The sequence below is a fragment of the Nycticebus coucang genome, chromosome 10, assembly GCF_027406575.1.
Source record: "Nycticebus coucang isolate mNycCou1 chromosome 10, mNycCou1.pri, whole genome shotgun sequence".
Taxonomy (NCBI): domain Eukaryota; kingdom Metazoa; phylum Chordata; class Mammalia; order Primates; family Lorisidae; genus Nycticebus; species Nycticebus coucang.
Genome location: NC_069789.1, coordinates 36,178,546 through 36,204,464, shown reverse-complemented (window position 1 = coordinate 36,204,464; position 25,919 = coordinate 36,178,546). Strand labels below are relative to the sequence as shown.

Genomic DNA, 25,919 nt, shown 5'->3' with positions numbered 1-25,919 from the left:
AAACTTTCACCAAAGACCCGTAAAAAGAAAGGAGCAAGAGATAGCATGTATACTGATTCTTTGCTGTCCAATTCCCATTTGACATCTTAGGTTCCAATATCATGCTTATTCCATGACTAGAAAGCCATTTTCATTCAATTAAAACATGGTCAATTTTATTCAAGTCCTATGAACTAGTAATTTAGGAAGAACCCAACAAATCTCCAGAATGTAAATGTTTAACACAAGCTCATCTTATTATGTTTTTACATTCAACTAGTGGCTGTGCCCTCATTAGAACAACTTAAAATACAGTAGAGTGTTACTTTCTGAAGAAAACATTCAGAGAGGGGCAGTTGTCTAATCCTCTGTGTGCCAAGAACACCTGGTTAAATCTACAGTGAAGGCACAGCCTGCTAAATTGTAACAACCCATGTGTACTTGTTTTCTGCCCACCAGTGAGCTCCTTCAGATCTGAGAACACACTTCATTCACCTATGATCTTCAGTGCCTACTGAAGTAGCTGACATTAAGCAGGCATTCTAAATTCCCAATTAAAATCAGAAGCCACAAGGAAACAAAATTTCCAGAACATCAGTCAAATTAGAGACTAGTTATTTTTGCAACTTTGGTATAGAATTTAAACACAACGCACACTCCTGTGAGTGTGGAGAACCTTACCACTGGAAAAGTGTGGCCCTCGGGTATGTGTCTTGGTCAACGCACTTTGCACGGCCTGCTGGAAGTTTTTTCCTGGAGCCTGATGCTGCGTATACATGGAATATATGGAGCTTGCTGCCACAGTCTGGGGTTTTCTGAAGGGTGGAAATAGGGTGTCTTTGGAAGACTGGGGAGTGAAGGGCCGGACAGCAGCAGCAGGTGGACTCTCCTGCTTTGAGCCTGGAGGAAGGGCTTGGTCTTGGCCAGGTGCAGGTGCACTGGGAGGCAGCAGGGCTCTGGGTGGCCGCTGGGTCTGGCTTCCCATAGATGTGACAGTTGTTGGCAATTGCTGAGGATTTCCATCTGGCTTCATGTCTGAAGATGACTGATTAGTTTGTCCAAAATAAGGCAAATTAATCTGTTTTGGTTTGGTAGGAACAGGAGGTGGTACTTTAACTACATTTTTATTCGAAGCCTGTAACACACACATAATGCAAAGCCAGTTAAAGCACTGAATTAAAAAAAAAAAAAAAAGACCCTGGTACATAGAATGGTCTGCATAACCTAATTTCACAAATACAAGTAAGTATACTCTATAAAAATATTAGCTCTACATCTTCAAATTGTTAAAATGTCCGTATTTAATCACATTAAATACAGGATTTCACTAATGCAATACAATCCCTCCCTTGTATGACTTTCTCCTTGTTTCCACCTCCTATATGGGCAACTGTAAGTGCCCACTTGAAAACTTTTAGCTGTCATCTTTCATATTCACAGATGGCACCAATGAACAAAAACATTCTTGCTCATCAGAACTTCATGAAATCTAGACCACTGTGGTAAAAAACACCTAACCTGGAGCACTCACCCATAACCTGGTTAGCAGAAGTTAAGATACTAAAATTTATAGAACATTTACTATCAAATCATTGGACATAACCTCAGCTCCAAATTTTGAAGAAATAAGATACATGAACAGCACAAATAGAATGTTCTTTAGCACACTGAGACGAAATGACTCAGAAGCAAGTATGTCAGCCTTTCCCAAGGCTGGTGTGAGAGCACAAAGTGACTCAAGCAAGAGAAACTAAAATAACATAATACTGGTATACTTTGTATCCTTCCAGATATATTGGTTCTTCTAGTATCCCTCATGTAATACTTAATCCCTCCTAAAAGTGGCATCATAAAATGACCATTACATTTTGAAAACCAGGATATTCTTAAGTACCTGGGCATCCCGCAAGATATCTTCACTGCTCTGGTTTTTCCTCAGAGTACCAAAGGAGGGCGGGGCAGCAGACTGGTCCACCGTGTCAAACATTGAAAAGGGACGTACTTTTTTTTCTTTCTCCCTCAGTGGAATCTCTCCATCATCAACTGAAGACAGGAAAAAAAAATCACAATGATACTCCAACTGTTTGGAGTAAAATTTATTTGCTGAAAAGTTTATCTGTCCTAAATGTCTCTGAAACTCTATACTTACTGAGTGATTTCCTATTTTTAAATTAAAGTGATATAAAAACAACTCAAACACTAATCCCCCCAACTAAATGAAGGTGTTCTGGAAATAAATATTGTTAGATACTTGTTTGAAAATACTAGAAAATGGGGCAGCGCCTGTGGCTCAATCGGTAAGGCGCCGGCCCCATATACCAAGGGTGGTGGATTCAAACCCAGCCCCGGCCAAACTGCAATCACAAAATAGCTGGGCGTTGTGGCAGGCGCCTGTAGTTCCAGCTACTCAGGAGGCTGAGGCAAGAGAATCGCTTAAGCCCAGGAGTTGGAGCTTGCTGTGAGCTGTGTGAGGCCACGGCACTCTACCAAGGGCCATAAAGTGAGACTCTGTCTCTACAAAAAAAAAAAAAAAGAAAGAAAGAAAATACTAGAAAATGAATAATCTAAAAAGAATACACAGTGCCTTATAGATGATGAACAAAAAAAAAAAAAAATTTTTTTTTTTTGGGGGGACAGGGTTTCAATCACCCTGGGGTTGAATGCTTTGGTGTCATAACTCACAGCAACCTCAAACTCTTGGGCTCAAGCAATTCTCTTGCCTCAGTCTCCCGAGTAGCTGGGACTACAGGCAACCACAACACCCAGCTATTTTTAGAGACGGGTCTCACTCTTGCTCAGGTTGGTCTCAAACTCCTGAGCTCAGGCAATTCACCTGCCTCAGTATCCCAGAGTCCTATGTGATGAAAATACAATGTTCAGGAGTAGCACAAATAAACCTCACCTTGGTCCAGAGTATTCCCAGCACTCTGAGGTACAGAAGCTGAGCCGTGGTTTTGGAAAAGCTCTGCATTTGAAGGACTCCAATCAGGGCCAAATGAATGGATTTTAGAGCCTGGAATACACAAAAGCAGCTACAAATAATTCAACATTCTAAACAGATTTTTAATGGTTAATCTTACTTGCTAAGACTTTAATTTCTAAAAACAGCTTTAAATTCCAGACTCAAAACATCCCAGTAAATTTACTTAGAAAACACTGTATTAGATTCTCTATTTCTAAGACTCTCCCACTTTACTCAAGCAATTTAAAATTAGTCATAGCAAATAGAAAGTGTGCTTGAACCAGTAAAGACACATTATTTCTTGGGGTTAGAAAACATCACCATCACACCCAGAAAATGAGTTTGAATTCAGCAGACCTAAAGGTCTAAGGTACATCTGATACATAACTTAAGTGATGCACACACAACAAAAAGGCAAACGTGGGGAATTTTAACCCATGACTTCAACCACAGTCTTTCCCAAATCAGTATATTCAGGTTTTAACTAATTTTAAAAGCCATGGCTTTTATTTTTTCTTATAGAAACAAAAATAAATATAACTTTCTACAATAAAATCCAGACTACATGGCACTATTACATCACAGTATTACGTAATTATGGCAAAATAGTGAATACTTTTAAAATTAGTTCTTTTTTGCATAAAAGAGACCATTACTTTCAGTATTACTTCTTCCTCCAGGGGTCTGGAGGGCAAGGTCATTAATGGGTGGTTCGTCCTGCTTTTCCTGTAGGTCTCCCTTTATTTTCTCCTCCCATCACAAAACTCTAGCTTGTCCCTCCCCACTTATCTGAAGACCACACAGTATGCAAAAATCACTAACACAAACAGCCTTTGTTATTTTCAGTTTTAATCACACAATATGTTTACTTTTATTTTAAAAATGTTCAGCAAATTCTCATGTATATGAGAGCATATATGAGTATTTGACACCATTCATCAACGGAATAGATTCACAACCTCACATATTGCAAAGACAACACAACTAAAAGATCTCAAGTTATTAATAACATCAGATCAAAATGTCCTTAATAACAAGAAGGAACTTTTGAAAACAATTTTCAGATTTGCAAAAGTATATTTCATTTCCTGAGTTGAATTATATTATTTAGGATTTAAAAAACTTATCATTATACAATTACAACTATGGTCTATGAATTTAAAAATTAGAAAAATTAAAACTTATCATTGCACTAGCAAAGAATATAAAGGAATGTATAAAAATTAAAGAAAAACAATGAATACAAAGACAAAATTTTTTTTAAACTCAAACTTGGGAAAAAGAATAGTGAGGATGGGAAAGAATTAAATTATGTAAGGAATTAGAAATAACACGTTTTTTACCTTTAGTTTGTGAAGCAGCCCCTGACCTCATATTGGGCAGCGTCTGTATTTTCATTGGCCCCTCTGAAGCCTGCATGACAAAGGAACCATCTGTCAGGGCCGGCTTCACCAGCAGTTCAGGCCTTGAGGGCATCCGTGGCATAGTAGAGGACTGGATATAGGGTCCTACAGCAGCCACACGGCTTGGGGCTGATACCGCTTGCTGGGGAAGATTTCCATCAGATGAAGCCTTAAGGAAAAAGCACAAGTCCTTTAGTATTAAGTCATAGTGGCAGATGTAACTCACAAAAAGCTGTAAAATGTTCATAATTCTTTTAAGTAAGCACATTCAGAGTCTAGCCAGAAAAACTACAAGAAATATTCAAAAATAAAAACACTTCTCAATAAACTCTCACCCACACTTTATTACAAGTATTAGAAAGAAAGACAGAGCCACATAGATAATAACATCGAAAAGTTAAAAAGCAGCGGATTATCTTGAGGATCCATAAGCACTATCTCTGTTTTCTGAGGGCACAGAGTAAGGACTGAAGAAGCTGCGCACGAATAACTGACCTCACTGGGCTGGTCATCTTTTTTGCCTCCTCCCCCACGCATTACAAAAGAGCCCACTTACTGGTAGGTTTCCTTTTTGCTGTAGAGCTGCCTTCTTCTTCCAGAGCCGGTCCCTCAGCTCATTAACACGCTTGTCCATGACTGCCACTTCTGAATTACGCTTGTTCAAACACTCTCTCTGTTGTTGTAGCTTGGCATTCTGCTCTTGATTCAATTTGTTTCTTAACTGAATAAAACAGGGTGGTGGTGGGGGGGGTGGAGAAGTAGCCAAAGAGTAGGAAGAAAAATCATTCAAACAGATAACTACATGGTTAACTATTATACAATTTCTAAAAATGTCAGGTCCTTCCTCTCCATCTACACTTCTCATCTCATGGTTTAAAATTAAGTGACATCTGCTAGACCACTGGCTGTGGTTATGAGGAATGTCTCAACTTCCTGTCTGAGGTATTAGAAAGTTTATTCTAGATTCTGTGGTGTTTAGGTTCTCCCCACACATACCCTCACCCTCTTAAGGAAAAGCAAATGAAATCTAGCACTTCCCACAGATTCTGTGGACAACTCTGTCCTTGGAGAGGAGGCTGCATGGTACTGAGTGAACGGCTATGGTGTACCTGCAGCTCCTTATAGAGACGATCCAGCTCGGCCACAGCAGACTGGTTATCATGGTGGCCGTCGATCCTGCCGTTCTTGAGCATCTCTAGCTGTCTTGTCAGTTCCTCTACTTTTGACACGGCCAGAACAAGTTCTCTCTGTTTTTGCTGGAACAAACTATTCATCTGTTCAATTTCTTCCACTAGAACGAGAGAGAGAGAATAGCAACAACCATTGAATAAACAAAAATAAAAACAAAAACTGACTACTTCCCAGGCAACCAAGCTTTGTAATAAACTTTCTTTTTTTTTTTTTGAGACAGAGCCTCAAGCTGTTGCCCTGGGTAGAGTGCCATGGCTTCACAGCTCACAGCAACCTCCAACTCCTGGGCTCAAGCAATTCTCCTGCCTCAGCCTCCCAAGTAGCTGGGACTACAGGCACCCGCCACAACACCCGGCTATTTTTTGGTTGCAGCCATCATTGTTTGGCAGGTCCGGGCTGGATTAGAATCCACCAGTTCAGGTGTATGTGGCTGGCGCCTTAGCCACTTGAGCCACAGGTGCCAAGCCTGTAATAAACCTTCTAATAAAAAGTTTAAAAATTTTTCAGAACATCTTAGAGCCAATCTATTTCTTTTCAAAGAAACTGAAATCAATACAGATTATCTCTAAATGTCTGTGCTTCTGTCTCAATATAACTTTTATCAGAATTTGTATTATGAGTATTATTAAATATCAAACTACAAATTTAGAAACAATGAAATTTCTTTAGACCTTCCTCTGAATTTTATAATGATATATGGAACTATGAATTCACTAAAATTTTGCTTAAAATGGCATTGTAATAGATGGAGTTACACGAATAAAAATCCTTCAAATTTTTAGTCAAAAAATATTTAGAGAAAGAAAAAACTGTTACTATATATTCTAAAGGTATCTTAGAAATCTTGTTTAAAACATTTAATAGCTGAATTCAAGTCAGAAAAGCCGCAGCATCAAAACTTCAGTGAATTATATTTTTCTAAGAATTTCTTTCAAAGTTATCTACAAAGAGTTACCTTATTCTTGTTATGACAATTTATATAAACTTACTACCACACCACAGTAATCTTTTATACCAAAAAAATTTAACACATAGCCTTTGGTATTAAAGTAAATCTACTAAGAGCAACTCACCAAGTTTCCCGTTGCTTAGCCTCTTCTGTTCCACATGGCCTTTTAGTGCTCTCACTTTTTTTAGCTTAGTTTCCTGACTCTCAGCTATTTCCTTCAGTCGCTTAAGCTTCTCCTGCTCTGCAGCTTGTTGCTGTTGCCGCTGATCTTGTTGTTTCAAAAACTTTAAACGTTGTTCCTAAGGATAAAAGCAATATTAGGTATATCATTTTAAGCAGGTATATCCCTAACCTCAAAATAATCTGACCACAACCTACAGGTGCTGAGATTGAGGTACACCTGTAACACTGCTCTGGATCTCACCATCTGTCCTACATACTGCCATCAGAAATACACTAGAAGTCTGCTCATAATAGACACTCCTGAACCTACCCAAAAATCTCTTAGAGATAAGATCCAGGAATCCATATTTTCAATCCCAGCAGTTCTCACATAGTAAGGAAGCAGTGAACTTGAGCTATTTTCTTCTTTTTTGTTTTTTAATAGAGACAGGGTCTTTGTTGCCTAGGCTGGAGGGCAGTGGTGTAATCATAGCTCACTGTAACCTTGAACTTCTGGGCTTCAGGGACCTTCCCAGCTCATCCTCCCAGGTAGCTGAGACTATAGGCACATACCACCATGCCCTGCTAATTTTGGGGGGTTTTGTGTGGAGACAGGGTCTCATCATGTTGCGCAGGCTATCCTGAACTCCTGGCCTCAAGCCATCCTCTTGCCTTCACTTCCCAAAGCGCTGAGATTACAAATGTGAGCCACCTTGCCTGGCCAGTTTTCACAAACTGCCTGCAACAAACGAGCAGCAGTATAAGAAAGTAGGATTTGGAGTAAATCTATATTCAAACCCAAGCTCTGCCGCTTCTTAGTGATGAGACCTTGAACAAATTCATGTAACTGCACCATGTATACAAGTTTATGTTTCTTTATCTATAACATAAGGCTGATCAATAGTAACTACCTCTGTTACTGCAGTGAGAATTAAATGGAATGCAAAATGTAAATTTCTTTGAGCAGTAGCTTACATAGCATACATTTAATAAATGGTAACCAAGAGAGCTTAACATCTTTAGAAAACTATGGAATTTAAAACTGAAATTTTTCCAACTAAAAATGAGTTAACAGAACCACACAATTTATGATCAAACAAATTACTTCTTAGATCACAATGCTTAAACATATAAATAACATGGAAATAATTTCAAAATAAAGACCCAAAGGCTAGGGATTTATTCTGTAACAACCTTTTTGTATGAATACAGAAGGTGTCAAAAAAAAAAAAAAATTTCCTTAAGCAAGGGAAAAACGGTCTTAAAATTGTAATGTTCAGAGCAACGCCTGTGGCTCACTGAATAGGGCGCCAGCCCCATATACCGATGGTGGTGGGTTCAAACCCGGCCCCGGCCAAACTGCAAAAAAAAAAAAAAAAAAACAAGTGTATGGTGCCCCACGATCATACTAATGTACACAGCTATGGTTTAATAAAAAGAAAAAAAAAATAGCCGGGCGTTATGGTGGGTGCCTATAGTCCCAGCTACTCAGGAAGCTGAGGCAAGAGAATCACTTAAGCCCAAGAGTTTGAGGTTGCTGTGAGTTGTGATGCTACGGCACTCTGCCGAGGGTGACAAAATGAGACTCTGTCTCTTAAAAAAAAAAAAAAAAATTGTAATATTCAAATCATGTTTGACTTCTGCAATTACAAGAGAAACAAGATACAATATACAAAATAATAAATGTTATCAGTATATACTGAGTATTACAATTTTAAACCATTTGTTCCTTTCTTAAAATGTGTATATGATTTTTGGCACCCTCTGTATATATCCTCCTCCTTAACGTAATGGTATGTCAGCATCACCTGGGAGCTTGCTAGAACTACAACATCTCTGCCAGGCATGGTGGCTCACATCTGTCATCTCAGGGCTCTGGAAGTCTGAGGTAAGAGAATCCTTGAGGTCAAGAATTTAAGACTTGCCTGAGCAAAAGTGAGATCGCATCTCCACAAAAAATAAAATGAAAAAAACCAATCTGCCAAGCATCACAGTACATGCCTGTAGTCCCAGCTACTCAGAGGCTGTGGCAGAAAGATCACTTGAGCTCAGGAGTCTGAGGTTGCAGTGAGCTAAGATGACATCACACCACGCTACCCAGGGTGACAGAGTGAGACTGTTTCAACAACAACAACAAAAAAAAAAAAAAAAAGGAAAGGGAAGTAAAAAGGAAATTCAGACTCTCAAACCCAACCCAGTATTTTTTCAACCTTTTTTGTTTGTTTGTTTGTTATGGTTTGTTACCATGTAATAAATGGTTTGTTACCATTTATTAAAGTCTAGACACAGAGTCTCACTTTACTGCCTTTGGCAGAGTGCCATGATGTCACAGGACTCACAGCAACCTGTTGGGCTTCCGCGATTCTCTTGCCTCAGTCTCCCGAGCAGCTGGGACTACAGGCACCCGCCGTCACAACGCCCAGCTATTTTTTGGTTGCAGTTCAGCCGAGGCTGGGTTTGAACCCGCCATCCTCGGTATATGGGGCCGGCACCCTACTCACTGAGCCACAGGCACCACCCACCAACCTTTTTTACCTCACAAACTTGAACCGACAGTTAAATTTCCATGGCACATGTAAATTATGTTGATCAAAAAAAAGGAGTTAAAAAAAAGAATATACTTACTGTGCTTTGAACTTCTTTCAAAAATAATTTCAGGCTCGGTGCCCATAGCAGTGGTTACGGTGCCAGCCACATACACTAAGGCTGATGGGTTTGAACTCAGCCCGGGCCAGTGGTTACGGTGCCAGCCACATACACTAAGGCTGATGGGTTTGAACTCAGCCTGGGCCAGCAAAACATCAATGACAACCGCAACAAAAAATAGCCGGGTGTATGGCAGGAGCCTGTAGTCCCAGCCATTTGGGAGGCTGAAGCAAGAGAATTGCTTAAGCCTAAGGGTTTGAGGTTGCTGTGAGCTATGACACCACAGCACTCTACCAAGGGCAACACAGTGAGACTCTATCTCAAAAAATAATAATAAAAATAATAATTTCATTAATGACCTTTAAAAATGTTTGTGGCATAGCCAAGATCCTATCATGGCACACTAGGGTGCCGAGGTACACCATTTGAAAATCACTGCCCTACCCCATACTTACTGATTCAGAATATGCATTTAAAACAAGATCCCTACATGATTCACATGCATATTGAAATTTTAAAAGCAATGATACACACAATTTTGAAAAAGACAGTATTTGGTATCACAAACAGAAATGGATACAGAGAAACCTAGGGGGTATTACATGGATTCAGAACTGTCTTAAAGAACCATTGGCCATTATTTCAAAGTCCCGTTAGGTCATATGCCATGTCAAATCCCCAATCGTCTACACCATCTTCAGTGAACTTACAGTCACTAAAGGAATGGTCAGTTGTAGATAATGGGTGTTTAGACGAGAGGCTGACAAACTGCAGCTCACAGGCCAAATCCAGCTTGCTATGTGCTTTTGTACATAAAGTTTTATTGGAACATAGCCACATCTATTTGTTTATATACCACCTATGGCTGCTTACAACTGCCCAGTTGAGTAGTTGCAACAGAGGCAACAGTGCTTGCAAAGTCTAAACTATTTGCGTGCAGCCTTTTACAGAGATATGTGTGAGGGCATCTGGTTTAAATGGTTCTCAGCCTTCCTAATGCCTCTTTAATACAGTTCCTCATGTTGTAGTGACCCCAACCATAAAACTACTTTCATTGCTACTTCATAACTGTAACTTTGCTACTGTTATGAATCGCAATGTAAATATCTGATATGCAGGATGTATTTTCATTGTTACAAAGGGATCGTGACCCACAGGTTGAGAACCGCTGAATTAGAAGCTTATGGCTAGCAAAAGCAGCAGTGAGACTGGTTCTGAGAGTAATAGAGTGGCTTCTCATATTTTTCCTGTCGAAGGCCAGACCTAGAATAAAATTGTGGGTAAAGAATATCCCTAAATAAAGGCAAGCAGGATGTTATCAGTGCCAAGCAGCAGAAGAGGACAATACCAGCATTGCTGAACTCCAAAATTTCTCTCGCGATAGCCCAGAGTAGTTCCTAGTAACAAAGATGAAGGGCTCTTTATACATCTCCTGTTTGATTGATACCCAACCGATAGCACGGTTAACTGTGAACAGTCAGTCATCAGAAAGATATTGGAACAATTAGGATGATAAAAGGATTTTGACAAAATGCTATAGTAAGGGTTTGCAGAAAGCATCGAACAGCAGGTGACTTTTAGGTTGATAATATCCACTTGTATCTGTGAGGTAACTGGCTTAATAATGAAGGTAGAATCTAAACAACTTTACACATACTTTAATAATAGTAGCCTGTTATGTTTTTCAAAAAAAGATGCTACCTTAGTAGCCAGCATTTGTTGCTGGGCCTCAATCTGTTGCTGCTGGCGAGATGCCATTTCCTGAAGTTCAGCAAGAGTCAAATCCATCCTAGGACTATTAACCTGCAAATAAAAACACAAACATATACAATCCAACTTACTATAAAATGATCATAGTGATTCCTCCCCCATAGGTCTGTTTATATAGATCAATAATCTTTTAAATTTAAAATTAAATAGTTTCAACAGTTAAGGACATAAATGGAACAATTTAGAATAACTTTGTTCTATAGCTAACTTATATCAGGGCAGTAGTGTTTGATCATTATTAAACATGGCATGAAGGCATTGGCAGCAAATCCAGAATGCAGTCATCAGAATATAATTTAAAAATGTAATAGCACTAAAAAATTCAAGATACAGGACAGACAAATGTATACTATTTTGAGGCCCAGCACGATGGCTCACATTTGTAATCCCAGCACACTAGGAGGCCGAGGCAGGAGGACTGCTTGAGGTTAGGGGTTCGAGACCAGCCTGAGCAAGAATAAGATCCCCATCTCTACTAAAAATAGAAAAATTAACCAGCCATTGTGGCGGGGTGCTTGTAATACCAGCTTCCTAGGAGGCTGACGCAGGAGGATGGCTTGAGCCCAAAAGTTTGAGGCTGCAGTGAGCTATGATGATGCTATTGTACTCTACTTGGAGCAAAAGAGCAAGACACTGTCTCAAAAAAAAAAAAAAAAAAGAAAAGAAAACAAAAACAAAAATCGAGATACACTGAGTCCTCAGGAACAAAGAAAGGACATCCACCCTCATAACACCTACTCAACATTGTCCTAGAGGTTCTAGACAATGCAATAAAATAAGAACAAGAACTAAATGGCATCCAGATTGGCAAGAAAGAAGTTAAAGTGCCTTTATTCATAGATAACAAAATCATCTATGAAGAAAATACTATGGAATCCATAAAAAAACTACCAGAACTTGGAATGCAAGAAAACAAACAAAACAAAAATAAACCTACCAGAACTAATAAGTTATATAACAAGATTTCAGGATTAAAGACTGCAAAAATCAATTGTATTTTTATATGTTAAAAACAATTAAGAAATTAGGGCGGCGCCTGTGGCTCAGTCGGTAAGGCGTCGGCCCCATATACCGAGGGTGGCAGGTTCAAACCCGGCCCCGGCCAAACTGCAACCAAAAAATAGCTGGGCGTTGTGGCGGGCACCTGTAGTCCCAGCACTCAGGAGGCTGAGGCAAGAGAATCGCTTAAGCCCAGGAGTTGGAGCTTGCTGTGAGCTGTGTGAGGCCTCGCACTCTACCGAGGGCCATAAAGTGAAACTCTGTCTCTACAAAAAAAAAAATTAAGAAATTAAAATTTCTTTTAAAATACCATTTATAATAGTATCAAAAATATTAAATAGATAAATTTAATAAATGTGCAAGATCTATACAGTGAAAATTTCAAAACACTGATGGTAGAAAGAAGATTCAAATAAATGAAAAGCAACTCGGTGCCTGTAGCTCAGTGGCAAGGGCACCAGCCACATATGCCAGAGCTGGCAGGTTCAAATCCAGCCCAGACCAGCCAAACAACAATGACAACTACAACCAAAAAATAGCTGGGTGTTGTTGAGGGCACCTGTAGTCCCAGCTACTTGGGAGGCTGAGGCAACAGAACTATGTAAGCCCAAGAGTTGGAGGTTACTGTGAGCTGTGACACCATGGTACTCTACCCAGGGCAACAGCACAAGGCTCTGTCTCAAAAAAAAGAAAGGAAGGAAGGGAAGGAAGGAAGAAAGGGAGGGAGGGAAAGAAAAATGCAAAGCATCAAGAATAGCTAAAACAACTTTGAAAAGAATAAAGTTGGAGAATTTACACTACTTGACTTCAAGACTTAACAAAGTTAAAAAAAAAAAAAGACTTAACAAAGTTGTGGTAATCAATGCAGTGTGGTATTGATGTCAAAACAGATAAATATTAATAGATTAATGAAACAGAATAGAATATAAAACTAAGCCCACACCTACATGGGGCAACTGACTTTAGACAAAGGTGCAAAAGCAACAGAGTGGAAAAAGAATAGTATTTTCAATAAATATTGCTTGTACACCTTACTATCCACATTGAAAAAAAACAAATTTGATTCTCATACCATTTGCAAACATTAACTCAAAAGGGATCATAGACTTAAATGTAAAACCTAAAACTACAAAAATTCTTAAAGAGAACAAAGAAAAAAAATTTTTTTGACTCTAGGCAAGAATTCTCAAAACAACGCCTAAAGTACTCTCCATAAAAGAAAAAAAATTAACCAATTGTACCTCATCAGAATCAAGAGCTTTCACTTTTCAAAAAGACACTTTAAAAAAAGGGACAGTCACTAGGGAAAAAAAATTTCACAATCATATATGTGATAAAAATCTTGGATCTAGAATATATTAAAAACAACTCTCAAACTCAAAAAAAGCAAAGCAGGGGCGGCGCCTGTGGCTCAAAGGAGTAGGACGCAGGCCCCATGTGCCAGAGGTGATGGGTTCAAACCCAGCCCTGGCCAAAAACTGCAAGAAAAAAAAAAAGCAAAGCAATCAAAAAAAGCAAATAATCCAATAATGAAAACAAATGGGCAAATGATCTGAACAAATATTTCACCAAAGAAAATACACAGATGGCAAATAAGTACCTGAAACGATGGCTAACACCACTAATCACTAGAGAAATACAAATTAAAGCCACAAAGCAGAATGAGTTTAGTGGCTCACGCCTCTAATCCTACCCCTTTGGGAGGCTAAAGCTGGAGGACTGGTAGGGGCCAGGAGCTGGAGACTAGCCTGAACAACACGGCAAGATCCTGTCTCTAACAGAAAATTTAACAAATTAGTTTAGTGTGGTGGCACAGATCTATAGTCCCAGCAACTCAGAAGGCCAGGCATGGTGGCTCACGCCTATAATCCTAGCATTCTGGGAGGCTGAGACAGGTGGATTGCCTGAGCTCAGGAATTTGAGACCAGCCTAAGCAAGAGCAAGTCCCCATCTCTACAACTAGCCAGGCATTGTGACAGGTGCCTGTAGTCCCAGATACTCGGGAGGCTAAGGCAAGACAATCACTTGAGCCCATGAGTTTGAGGTTGTGGTGAGCTATGACACCACGGCACTCAACCTAGGGAAACTGTTTCCCCAAAAAAAAAAAAGTACTAGGCAAGAGGATCACTTGAGCCCTGGCGTTCAAGGCAGCAGTGGGATATGATGACACCACTACCCTCTAGCCTGAGCAACAGAGTAAGATCCTGTCTCAAAAACTACAACAGCAACAAACCCACACCAAAATGCAAAACCACTACACACATATTAGAATGGCTAAAATTTAAAAGACTGACCATACCAAATGTTGGCAAAGATGTGGAAAAACTGGAATTCCGGTGGAAATGTAAAGCAATAGTCATTGGAAAACATTTGGCAGTATCTTAAAAAGTTAACATACACATACCATATGACCCAGCTATTCTACTCGTAAGTACTTGCTCAAGAGGAGTTAAAAACATGTCCATATAAAGAACCTATACTCAAATATCTATAGTAGCTTGATATGGAATAGTCAAAGACTGGAAACAACCTAAATGTCCATCAACAGGGGAACAGATAAATAAACTATAATATATCCAAATGATTCTCAGCAACATAAGGAACTAGTGGTATACACAATAACACAGATGAATATCAAAATAATTATGCTGAGTGAAATCAGACAAAAAAAAGAGTACATACGGAATGTTTCCACTTATATAAATACAAATAATTTGTATTTTCTGTTTAAAAACCAGTATCATTGAGGTATATATAGTATGGATTAAAAACAATCACTTACACCATTCTCTTTTCTTCGATGTTCACCAGGAACTTTTACACCATTTCTTTTTAAACTGGGATCCTGAGATCTTGGTCCAGTCACTAAGCATAAAATTAAAAAACTATGTATTAACACCAGATTTGAAAGATATCTCAAGTACCAGTTCATTTCTGAATTCTGTTACTGTATATTTGAAAGTATATTTTATTTTGAGACAGAGTCTCACTTTGTCGCCCATCACTCACAGCAACCTCAGACTCCTAGGCTTAAGAGATTCTTTTGCCTCAACCTCCCAAGTAGTTGGGTCTACAGGCGTCCACCACAGTGCCCAGCTATTTTTAGAGGTGGGGGGGTCTTGCTCTAGCTCAGGCTGGTCTTGAACTTGTGAGCTCAGGTGATCCGCCCACCTCAGCCTCCCAGTGCTGGGATTACAGGTATGAGCCACAGTGCCCAGCCTGAAAGTGTGTGTATTTTATATATTTTTTGAGAGTCTCACTATGTCATCTTCAGTAGAGTACCATGGCATCACAGCTCAGAGCAACCTCAAACTCTTGGGCTTAAGCAATTTTCTTGCCTCAGCCTCCCGAGTAGTTGGGACTAAGGTGCCTGCCATAACGCCTGGCTATTTTTTGTTACAGTTGTCATTGTTGTTTTAACTGGCCTGGGCTGGATTAGAACACACCAGCCTCACTGTATGTGGTTGGCGCTGTAACCACTGTGCTATGGGTGCCGAGTCCCAAAAGTATATATATATTTTTTTTCTTTTTTTTTGTAGAGACAGAGTTTCACTTTATGGCCCTAGGTAGAGTGCCATGGCATCACACAGCTCACAGCAACCTCCAACTCTTGGGCTTAAGCGATTCTCTTGCCTCAGCCTCCCAAGTAGCTGGGACTACAGGCGCCCGCCACAACACCCAGCTATATATTTTAAACAAAATATTTTCTAATGTCAGTGGAGTTATCACCTAATTCAGCCTCTTTTGGAAAATCAATTACATGGAACAGTGAATAGTTAGCACTATTTATCCTCAGTCATACCACTCTGAATGTGCCAGATCTTACCTGCTCTTGGGAGCTGAGCAGGGTTAGGCCTGGTTAGTACTTGGATGGGAAAAATATCACATGCCACCTATTCCTTAGGAAACCTGCCTGATCCACATATCAAAGAAGGAAATATTAACAAAATGCACTTCTGACTACAGGTAATTCATAGCATTTGTGTATAGCTGTTCCTCCTAGTTCTCTATATTTAGCTACTGAGTAGCAAAATCAAGAGCGTCACTAAAAGAAATAACCGAAAATTAAATCAACCCATCCTTGTACTCCTTACAGTGTTTTTAATCTATTATGGGAAGGAAACACTTGAAAATAGAACATTTTGATTACCTGGTTTACTAAGGACATTTTGTAGTAATTGTAAGTACTATGAAGTACTTCCCAATTTCTATTAAAAAAAAAAATGTCTGTTTTCTTAGTTTGGGAAAGTACTGACCAAAAAACACTATATTCTGACTTTTTGGCTAAAAGAATATTTCAAGCCAAAATAAATGGGTCTCTCAGTGTTACTTAATGCATCATAAAAAGAAAAGTCTTAAACTAATAGAATAAAAAAATACCAACAGGAGAATTTTTTAAGTCTATTAAATTGAGCTCACACCTATACTTCCCAGAAATTAAAATAATTATCAAATTACCTCTTAAGAAACTTTAGACCAAAATTTCTCTTGAATCCAAGTCTACAATACCTGCCAAAAATCTTAGCACAAATTCCCGTGCCAGTAAATAAACATGGCTACCTCAGAGCCAAGGATCACACTTACACCTAATTCTAATACATTGCTTTATTTTTTAAATACTACTCCACACTCTGACAAAATAACTCAAGTAATCTGTCACAATGTTTCTGAAAAAAAAATTTATAATTTAAGAATAATTGCCTTCTTTGCTGCCTCAAAGAGAGCAATTAAGTAATCTCTCCTTTATATAATCAGTTACACAATTATAATAAAAATTAAGAGCTTTAAAAATAATTTCATATACATTCTGGGTCATGGATCCTAATTAAATCAGAAAAAGAACACAGTCATAATCCTTAACCTACCTGTCTAAACCAAAAAGAATAAATTAATTCCTTATTGATGGAAACTGAAAAGCAATCCTGTTTTACTCCAATTCAACACTATGTGGCACTGGTGTTTAGCAACAATGTGAAAACACTTCTTTATCTTCAGATTATATTTCTCACATTACAAACACAGTGAAACTGTATATTGCACTATTGAGAGACTATTTAATAATTTACTCAGTACTATACAGCAAGATATCTGAACTGGTAGATGAAAGGGTAAAATTCAACTCATTAATTAGAGAAGGATGTATGCAATGTAAATAAAGAACAAAATAAAAATTAGATGCAAATGCCAATTTAAAACTATTAATACAAAAACGGTCTTAGGAAAAAAAAATACATGCTTACTTAAAATACAGTTACGGACAGTTATTTTTTGTTGTTGTTGCAGTTGTCATTGCTTTTTAGCTGGCCTAGGCCGGGTTTGAACCCACCAGCCTTAGTGTATGTGCCCCTACTCACTGAACTACGGGCACCACCTCATATTCTAAATTTAATTGCTTTTAATGGTCAGGTACTATATGGACACTTGTATTAAGGTAACAGAAATAAAACTGAGATTTTTATACCATTCAATAACTAACACCCATTACCCACATTCTTACTCCCAAGAATCATATGAAAGTCACAAATTACCCTTAACTTTCCATTTCTAAAATTACATCATTTTTAGGAACACAGTAATCCTACTTCACAACCCATGACTTCCCACTGAGAACAGAGCCTCCCTGTGGATCTCAGATCTGAAGCTGCTCATTCCCCCTCATCCTATCAGACCTCCAACCCATAGGACAGCCGTGTCCCCAATGTCTAATGCTACTTCCAGCACTCTCTCCAAACTCTTACTGTCAACTATAAACTCTGGTCACAATCCCTAGTCACTGAAGATGTGGCCCACTGACTCCCTGGTTCTCTCTACCTCTAAGGGCTTCCTTCATTCTAGATGACTTTACCACCTAAATGCTGGCCGTTCAGTTCATCTCAGGGTCCCCATCACCTAGATGCACTTTAAAACTTCTGAAATTTCCAATTTAAACATTCTTCTTTTGGATTACAATCTCCTTTCAATCTGCCTCTTTCACTAACCTCCTCTCACTGCACCTGTTCATTCACAGAACTGAAACCTGCAGTCTCCTAATCCTGTCTTTCTTTCCCCACTGCCTCTCTTATCTCCAACTCTTCCCCAACCAGCTTACATGTCACCCTATCTCTTCTCCCCTGTCCACTGACATTCCCCTGAATTTGTCTGGAAAGTTAAGTCAATCCATGTTATAACTCGCCTGGACTGCAGACCACCACTGAAGAAGAATCCTATATGGTGTCCTGGTCTCCAATCCCAACAGGCACAGCAGGCCCCAGCAGCCTGGCTTCCCGAGGTAGCACCTCTCCTTTTCTCCACACAGCTACAACTCCCACCCACCTCCACAACCACCACTTTCAGATGACTCTGCCTCCCACCTCAAAGACAAAAATGTTTCCAGATGAAAATTTCCTCAAATGACTCCCACAGAACACATAAATTTAATTCCATCTGTCACAGTTTTTCTACTGTCTTGTCATAACAAAAGAGGAATCCAATCTCTCCATCAGGGCTATGGAAGCACCTCCTCAGCGACCTGGGCCTATCAAGTATTCCCTTTCTTTCTTAAAGTCTCAACCACCTGCTCTATTCCTCCAGCCACCTACATTAAAAAACTATACACCAACTTCTCTCCTCTCCAAACAACCTCCTAATCTCTCCTCCACCTCTCAAATTACCCGGCTCCTCGTCTTGTGCCACCTACTGCTCCCAGTTACTCCAGTGAAAAAAATGAAAGCTCATATGTCTGTCATGATTCACAGAATGGTACCCACCAATGTCCCTACTAGGGGGGCGTTCATGACGAAGGAAGAAACGAACTTCATTCCTCTGACTTCCAAATCGTTGAAGAACATCAAACATTCGCTCATTATCAGCAACTGGACGTTCTAAAATAAATGCGAAGAAATCACATTGTCTTCAGTAAAGAATGATAAACATACCATTTACCTCCATCCTTCACATAAGGCATGCATTATGGATGTAGAAAATACTTAGCATCTTAGATACATACATTTATTTTTCATTAAAAGAACTCTTAGAAAATCACAGACTTCCCACACATAAAATCAGTGTCAAGCTAAGGTAGAGTACTAGAGAGAGGAACAGATCTCAGCTCACTGTCAGGAGCTCAAGTCTAACCCAACAGCTTCTTATCAGCCACAGGCATGCATGCCATTTAACTTCTGTGGTTTATAAAAGTTTCTGTAAAATCTATTAGATCATACAGCCCTTTCTAACACTAATGCTGTATGATTCTCAAATACACAAAGAAAAACTTAAAAAGCAACTTTCTAGACAGCCTTGTTTTTTAATTATATTTTTTAATATAGGCTTTTTGAAATTATAATTTTACAATGTTAAAACAGATATCCATTTCCAAATAAAAGGCTATTTACTGCAGTGAAAACATCTATTTGGCCCCTCTTCGGGAAAGAATGCTGGTGGCCAAAACATTTCTAACAACAAAGAGAAGGGCACAACTAGTAAAAATGGGAGTTTCAGGAGAAATAATATATCTCAAGGTCTCCTCAAAAAAATCTTCCAATCACAAGGGCACTGGGTATAAAAACTAAACATACTCTTTAAGGAGGCAAGTGTTTAAAATCAAAGAAGCCCCAGAAACATCAATACAATTTTTAAGTACAAGAACATTGAAATAGTCTTAAGAAAACTCAACACACTTATCAGTAGTCAAAGACACTATCTCAGTACCTTAAATAAACAACGTGGGCAGAGAAGGGAACAGCTAAGCACAGCCAACTTTTGTAAACTAACTCTGAGCTTAGTCTGCTTAGCTGCAACAAACAAAATATGGTTCTGTTTCTTCCTACAGTAACATAACATACTGTGTTGACACAGACACAAATTCTAAGACTTGGGGGCAGTGCCTATGGCTCACAGGAGTAGGAAGCCAGCCCCATGTGCCAGAGGTGGTAGGTTCAAACCTAGCCCAGGCCAAAAACTGCAACAACAACAAAAAAGAAATAAAATTTTTTTTTTTTTTTGTAGAGACAGAGTTTTACTTTATCGCCCTCGGTAGAGTGCCATGGCATCAGACAGCTCACAGCAACCTCCAGCTCCTGGGCTTAAGCGATTCTCTTGCCTCAGCCTCCCGAGTAGCTGGGACTACAGGTGCCCGCCACAACACCCGGCTATTTTTTGGTTACAGTTTAGCCGGGGCTGGGTTTGAACCCGCCACCCTCGGTATATGGGGCCGGCGCCTTACCGACTGAGCCACAGGCGCCGCCCCGAAATAAAAATTTTTTTTAAAAATGCTAAGACTTCCCAAAAGAGAAAGCTGAAGAGATATTTGCCAAAAGAAAATTCTGAGTAGACCTCTTCCACCCCCAAACAACAAACACACATGCGCACACACATACACCACACACAAGCTGTACTCAAGAGAAGAAAAATCTCCAGGTTCCAGGAGCAGAGAGAATGCAAAGAAGTGAAGGAACTTCCAGTCCAAGCCGACTCACCCGGAAGAGTATGGACCTTCTCGCAAGTTCTGGGCATTAACAACCTAAAGGCCCTGTGATCTACACAAGCTCAAACAGAAATGTCAAAGATTCCCAAAGCTGCCTACTAACACTCTATGCTGCACCACACCTACCGACATTTCAGTCAAGGACAGACCACATGTAATTATAACACCCTCAAGGACAGACCACATGTAATTATAACGCCGTATTTTTACTGTTATCTTTTCTATGTTTAGGTATGTTTAGATACACACATCTGTAACACTGTGTTACAACTGCCCATATTACAGTATCAGGACAATAACAGCAGCAGTAGGCTACACCATCGCCTGCCTAGGTGTGTAGTAGACTGTCTGTATACCATCTAGGTTTGTGTAAGTACACCCTTCCAAAGTTTGCACAAGGACGAAATCACCTAAGGACGCCTTTCTTAGAACGTACCTCCATAGTTAAGTGACACATTACTGTATCTCCTTGCCATAGCATTCCTGCTGTGTGAATCTGCACGTCAGGCCTAGCATTCATCATCCTCCCCAGCACCATTTTCTCCTGCAGATGGAGCACATCTATTTGCAATTATCACACTGAATTTTAAATATCTGTGGATACTTGTTTCTCTATGTGCATGGTAAGATATTTGATGGCAGGTAACTTTCCTCTCTGTAACCCTCTCAATTAAGCATAGTCTCTAGCTCTTAAAAGGAATCCAAGACAGGTGCACTAAGCAAATACATGAGAGGGTAATGAGGAAATGGGAAAGAAAAGAAGAAAGAGAAAGGAGAAGAAAAGCTACAGCTTTAACACAGAATGAAATAACAGAAGCATACATTTACAGCTTTGAAATAAGAAATGGTTTTTTCAAATAACACACAAATAGGTCTGAGATCCAGAACAAAGTTTTTTAAATACCTATAAATCAAGCGGGAAAGGCAAAAGCCAAAGGAAACTTGAACAGAGGATATAGAACAACTAAAAATATGAAAACCGGGCGGCGCCTGTGGCTCAGTCACAGGCCCCATATACCGAGGGTGGCGGGTTCAAGCCCGGCCCCGGCCAAACTGCAACCAAAAAATAGCCGGGCGTTGTGGCGGGCGCCTGTAGTCCCAGTTACTCGGGAGGCTGAGGCAAGAGAATCGTTTAAGCCCAGGAGTTGGAGGTTGCTGTGAGCTGTGTGACGCCATGGCACTCTACCGAGGGCCATAAAGTGAGACTCTGTCTCTACAAAAAAAAAAAAAAAAAATATGAAAACCAAATGCCCAGTAAACAAAAAAAAAAGGGCTGCTTCACGTGTAATCAGAAAAATACAAATTTAAACAAAAAACAAGTTTTCAACTATCAGTTTAACAAAAGTTAAAATATTATTATAATCCTTGAAGAGGGATACTTTGAGAAATAACTAAAAGGGGTAGGAAGTGATATAACCTTTGTGGAGGAAAATCTGACTATATACAGCATTTTAAAATATGTGAAACTCTATGTTAATTTGCTTCACTATAGTGCCTTTTTACTATTACGTATCACATAACACATCATGTTGTATACCTTAAATATACATAATAAAATTTATTTTTAAATAAATACATGAACCTTTAACCACAGAATTCCACTCCTTGGCATCAACTCTACAGAAATACTTGCACATAATCAAAAGAGGTTCCTAAAAGGATTTTTACTGAACCACTTATAACCACAAGAAAATTTTTTTCTGGGGGGAGACAAGAGTCTTACTCTGTTGCCCCAGGCTAGAGTACCATGGTGTCATAGTTTATAACAACTTCAAATTCCTGGGCTCTAGTGATCTTCTCACCTGAGCCTCCTGAGCAGCTGGGACTACAGGTGTGAGCCACCATGCCCATCTAGTTTCTAGATTTTCAGTAGAGATGGGGTCTTGCTCTTGCTCAGGCTGACATCGAACTCCTGAGCTCAGGCAATCCACCTGCCTTGGCCTCTCAAAGTGCTAGGATTACAGGCATAAGCCACTACGCCAGGCCTAATAATGAACATTTAAATTAATTCTCTTGTATTGCCTGGCACAGCAGCTCACACTTGTAATCCTAGCACTTCGGGAGGCCAAGGCAGGTGAATTGCCTGAGCTCAGGAGTTGGAGACCAACCTGAGCAAAAGTGAGATTCTGTCTCTACTAAAACACAAAAAACTAGCCAGGGGTTGTGGTGGGCACCTGTAGTTCCAGCTACTCTCAAGAGTAAGCCAAGAGGATTGCTCAAACCCATGAGTTTGAGGTTGCTATGAGCTATGATGACACCATGGCACTCTACCCAGGGACTACAGAGTGAGACTCTGTCTCAAAAAAATAAAATAAATATCTGTTAATAAAGAAATCATTAAATCAAGTTCCTACAGCTTCAGCGGGAGGGAATCCAGGCCGGACACAGTCATGGTGTATACAGGTTGTGTGTTGTTCAGAAGTATGGAAATTTCATTGATACCTAAGACTCTTCACCAAGGGAGGAAGTGGTGGAATGGGTTATCCTCATGAAGGTGGAAGAGGTGGTGATGTCTGGGTTGTAACCCACAAAAAAATGACATTAAGACAGCTTAAAGACAAATAACCTCAGAAACAATTTGTCACTGAAGAAGGAGCAAATGGGGGTACCACCTGTGGCTCAAAGGAGTAGGGCACTGGCCCCATATGCCGGAGGTGGTGGGTTCAGGCCCAGCCCCGGCCAAAAACTACAAAAAAAAAAAAAGAAGAAGGAGCAAATAGGTTAGTGAACTGAAAGGCTCCAAAGGAAAGGACTAGGAAATTCCTGTACCTGCGGGCATTTCAATAACTGATGAAAATGGTAAAATAAAGAAGGGGATAGAATTCTGATAGCTGAAGGAGAGCTTTTTGGTAAATTACTTACAAATTTCCTACCATTGAAAGGGCAGAAATAAATAATTCACCATCACTTACAAATTTCTTACCATTGAAAGGCAGAAACAAATAATTCACTTATAGCTGATGTCGGCCTAGTAGGATTCCCAAATGCTGGAAAATCCTCTTTGCTAAGTCGAGTTTCTCATGCAAAACCTGCAATTGCAGATTATACATTTATAACATTAAAGCCTGAACTTGGAAAGATTATGTATAATGATTTCAAACAGATATCAGTAGCTGACCTTCCAGGTTTAACAGAAGGAGCACATACGAACACAGGAATAGGCCACAAATGTCTGAAGCATATAGAAAGAACTAGACAATTTCTTTTTGTTGTTGACATTTGTGGATTTCAGTTTTCTTCCAAAACTCAATACAGAACTGCCTCTGAAACTATGATATTGCTTACAAAAGAGTTGGAGTTGTACTAAGAAGAACTTCAGACAAAACCTGCCCTCCTGGTAATTAATAAAATGGACTTTCCAAATGGCCAAAATAAATTCCGTGCATTGGTGAACCAGCTTTAGAATCCTAAAGATTTTCTGTATTTATTTGGGAAAAACATACACTTGGGCTGGCAAGTTCAAATCTAGCTAAACAACAAAGACAATTGCAACAAAAAAATAGCCGGGTACCTGTAGTCCCAGCTATTTGGGAGGCTGAGGCAAGAGAATCACTTAAGCCCAAGAGTTTGAGGTTGCTGTGAGCTGTGACGTCACGGCACTCTACCCAGGGTGACATAGTGAGACTCTTTATCTCGAAAAACAAACAAAAAACTATAAGAAAGAAACCTTTTACACCTCACCATCACATAGTAAGCTTTATTAAACTCAATGAGTAAGACGCCAGAGAGGCAAAGAACAGGTGGAATTAGGAGTTTCGGGAAAGATATTAAGGCCTTAGCAAAGAACAAACAAAACACTTCTTCCTAATAAAATGAGAAGAAAGAGTAGGTGGCTCAGAGAGATGTCAGGTACAGAGAAGAGAAACTGAGGAAGCATATAATGGATAGATTAGATTATCACAGTAAAGTACAAAGCAAAGTAACTTGCTAGATGCAATGAGGTTACCAGAAGCAGCTAGAAATTCATTTAGTCAGTCAGTAAATATTTATTAAGCATCTACTAGGTGCCAAGCACTCCCCTCAAGCTATGGATATAACAACAGATAAGGGAAAAAAAACTACCTCTACTCTTAGGTAGTTTGCATTCTAATGCATTTGTTGAGGCAATAGGTATTAAAGAGGCAATAAACTAATATATCTATATACACAAAATCAGAGAGTGTCAGACATTCTGCAAAGAATTAAATCAGAGTGATATAACTGAGAACTAATTTCACGGTTACTTTTAGCAGGGAGCTCAGGAAACACCTCGCTAAGGAGGTAATGTTTTAGCTGAAATCTAAGTGACCAGAAGGAACCAGAAATGACCAATCTGGAGGGACAGCAATTAGGCAGTGGGAAGAGCCACAACAAATGACTCTAGGTAGAATATAAGAACTTAGCATATCTACTCAAGGAATATTTTAAAAGCTGCAGGAAGGAACGAAGATGACAATGGCACCAGACAACAGAAAAGACAACGAATCTATAGAACTTCACAATCACAGATAAAGAATTTGGATTTTCTTCTAAGGGGAAGAGAAGACACTAAAGAATTTTAAGCATGAAAGTGAAGTTATCTAATTTTCATTTAAAAAAGATGACATGGGCTTTTTTTTTTTTTTTTTTTTAGTTTCAAGCTGTCACCCTGGGTAGAGTGTGGTGACGTCACAGCTCACAGCAACCTCAAACTCATTTCAACCTTAAACTCATGGGCTTAAGCAATTCTCTTGCCTCAGCCTCCCAAGTAGCTGGGACTATAGGTGCCCGCCACAACGCCCAACAATTTTTTTGTTGTTGTTGTTGCAGCTGTTGTTGTTTTACCTGGCCCAGGCTGGATTTGAACTCGCCAGCCTGGGTATATGTGGCCACCGCCCTACCCACTTGAGCCATGGGCACCACCATCACTTGGGCTGTTTAATGTGATTGTTCTAATCTGGTCTCCTCCTTAAAAGAAAAAAAGGAAAGTAATTTAGAAAGAGTACAGAAGACCTTGTAGAACATCCAATCATAGGAAAGTCAACCAAAGATGAATAGGACTTGCTTGAAAAGAAGGGTTCTGCTGAAATTAGATACCGTGAAGGTATGAACTCAATTAACACAGTGTGTAACTTGCTCTGGGGACAGTACAGTTGGCATCCCCCTAAGGAAAAAAAGGAAACAGTGAGAGCTCACCCTGTCTGTCCAGAAACAAGGCAGAAATGGTGAAAAATTACTCCACATCTACCAACTCCTGCAGGGCCAAAAAGAAACCAGGCTGTCCCATTTACAGCTCCAAAGAACCACACTGAGGGACTGATTTCAAGGCTTACAATAATGTGCATGAGTTCACCACTGCCATCTGCCACTATAGTTCCTCAACACTGAGTAGCTTTCCTTAAAAACCTACAAAAGCTTAGAGAGGGCAAACCAATCAAA

The 25,919-nt window shown here is 39.5% G+C and overlaps 1 protein-coding gene and 1 pseudogene across 6 annotated transcripts in view; one reads left to right on the top strand and one right to left on the bottom strand.

Annotated features, from left to right (window-relative positions):
* Positions 1 to 25,919, bottom strand: part of TP53BP2 (tumor protein p53 binding protein 2) — a 125,524-nt gene that overhangs the window by 18,861 nt on the left and 80,744 nt on the right. For all 6 annotated transcript variants that reach the window (XM_053605336.1, XM_053605341.1, XM_053605339.1 and 3 more), the window contains exons 3-12: positions 18,808 to 18,921; positions 14,844 to 14,926; positions 10,994 to 11,095; positions 6,609 to 6,783; positions 5,454 to 5,635; positions 4,901 to 5,065; positions 4,285 to 4,513; positions 2,882 to 2,992; positions 1,874 to 2,022; positions 661 to 1,114 (exon numbers count right to left, since the gene is read on the bottom strand). In XM_053605336.1, the coding sequence (XP_053461311.1) occupies positions 661 to 1,114; positions 1,874 to 2,022; positions 2,882 to 2,992; positions 4,285 to 4,513; positions 4,901 to 5,065; positions 5,454 to 5,635; positions 6,609 to 6,783; positions 10,994 to 11,095; positions 14,844 to 14,926; positions 18,808 to 18,921 (1,764 nt within the window). The remainder of the gene's footprint in view (positions 1 to 660; positions 1,115 to 1,873; positions 2,023 to 2,881; positions 2,993 to 4,284; positions 4,514 to 4,900; positions 5,066 to 5,453; positions 5,636 to 6,608; positions 6,784 to 10,993; positions 11,096 to 14,843; positions 14,927 to 18,807; positions 18,922 to 25,919) is intronic.
* Positions 22,799 to 23,991, top strand: LOC128595595 (GTP-binding protein 10-like; annotated as a pseudogene).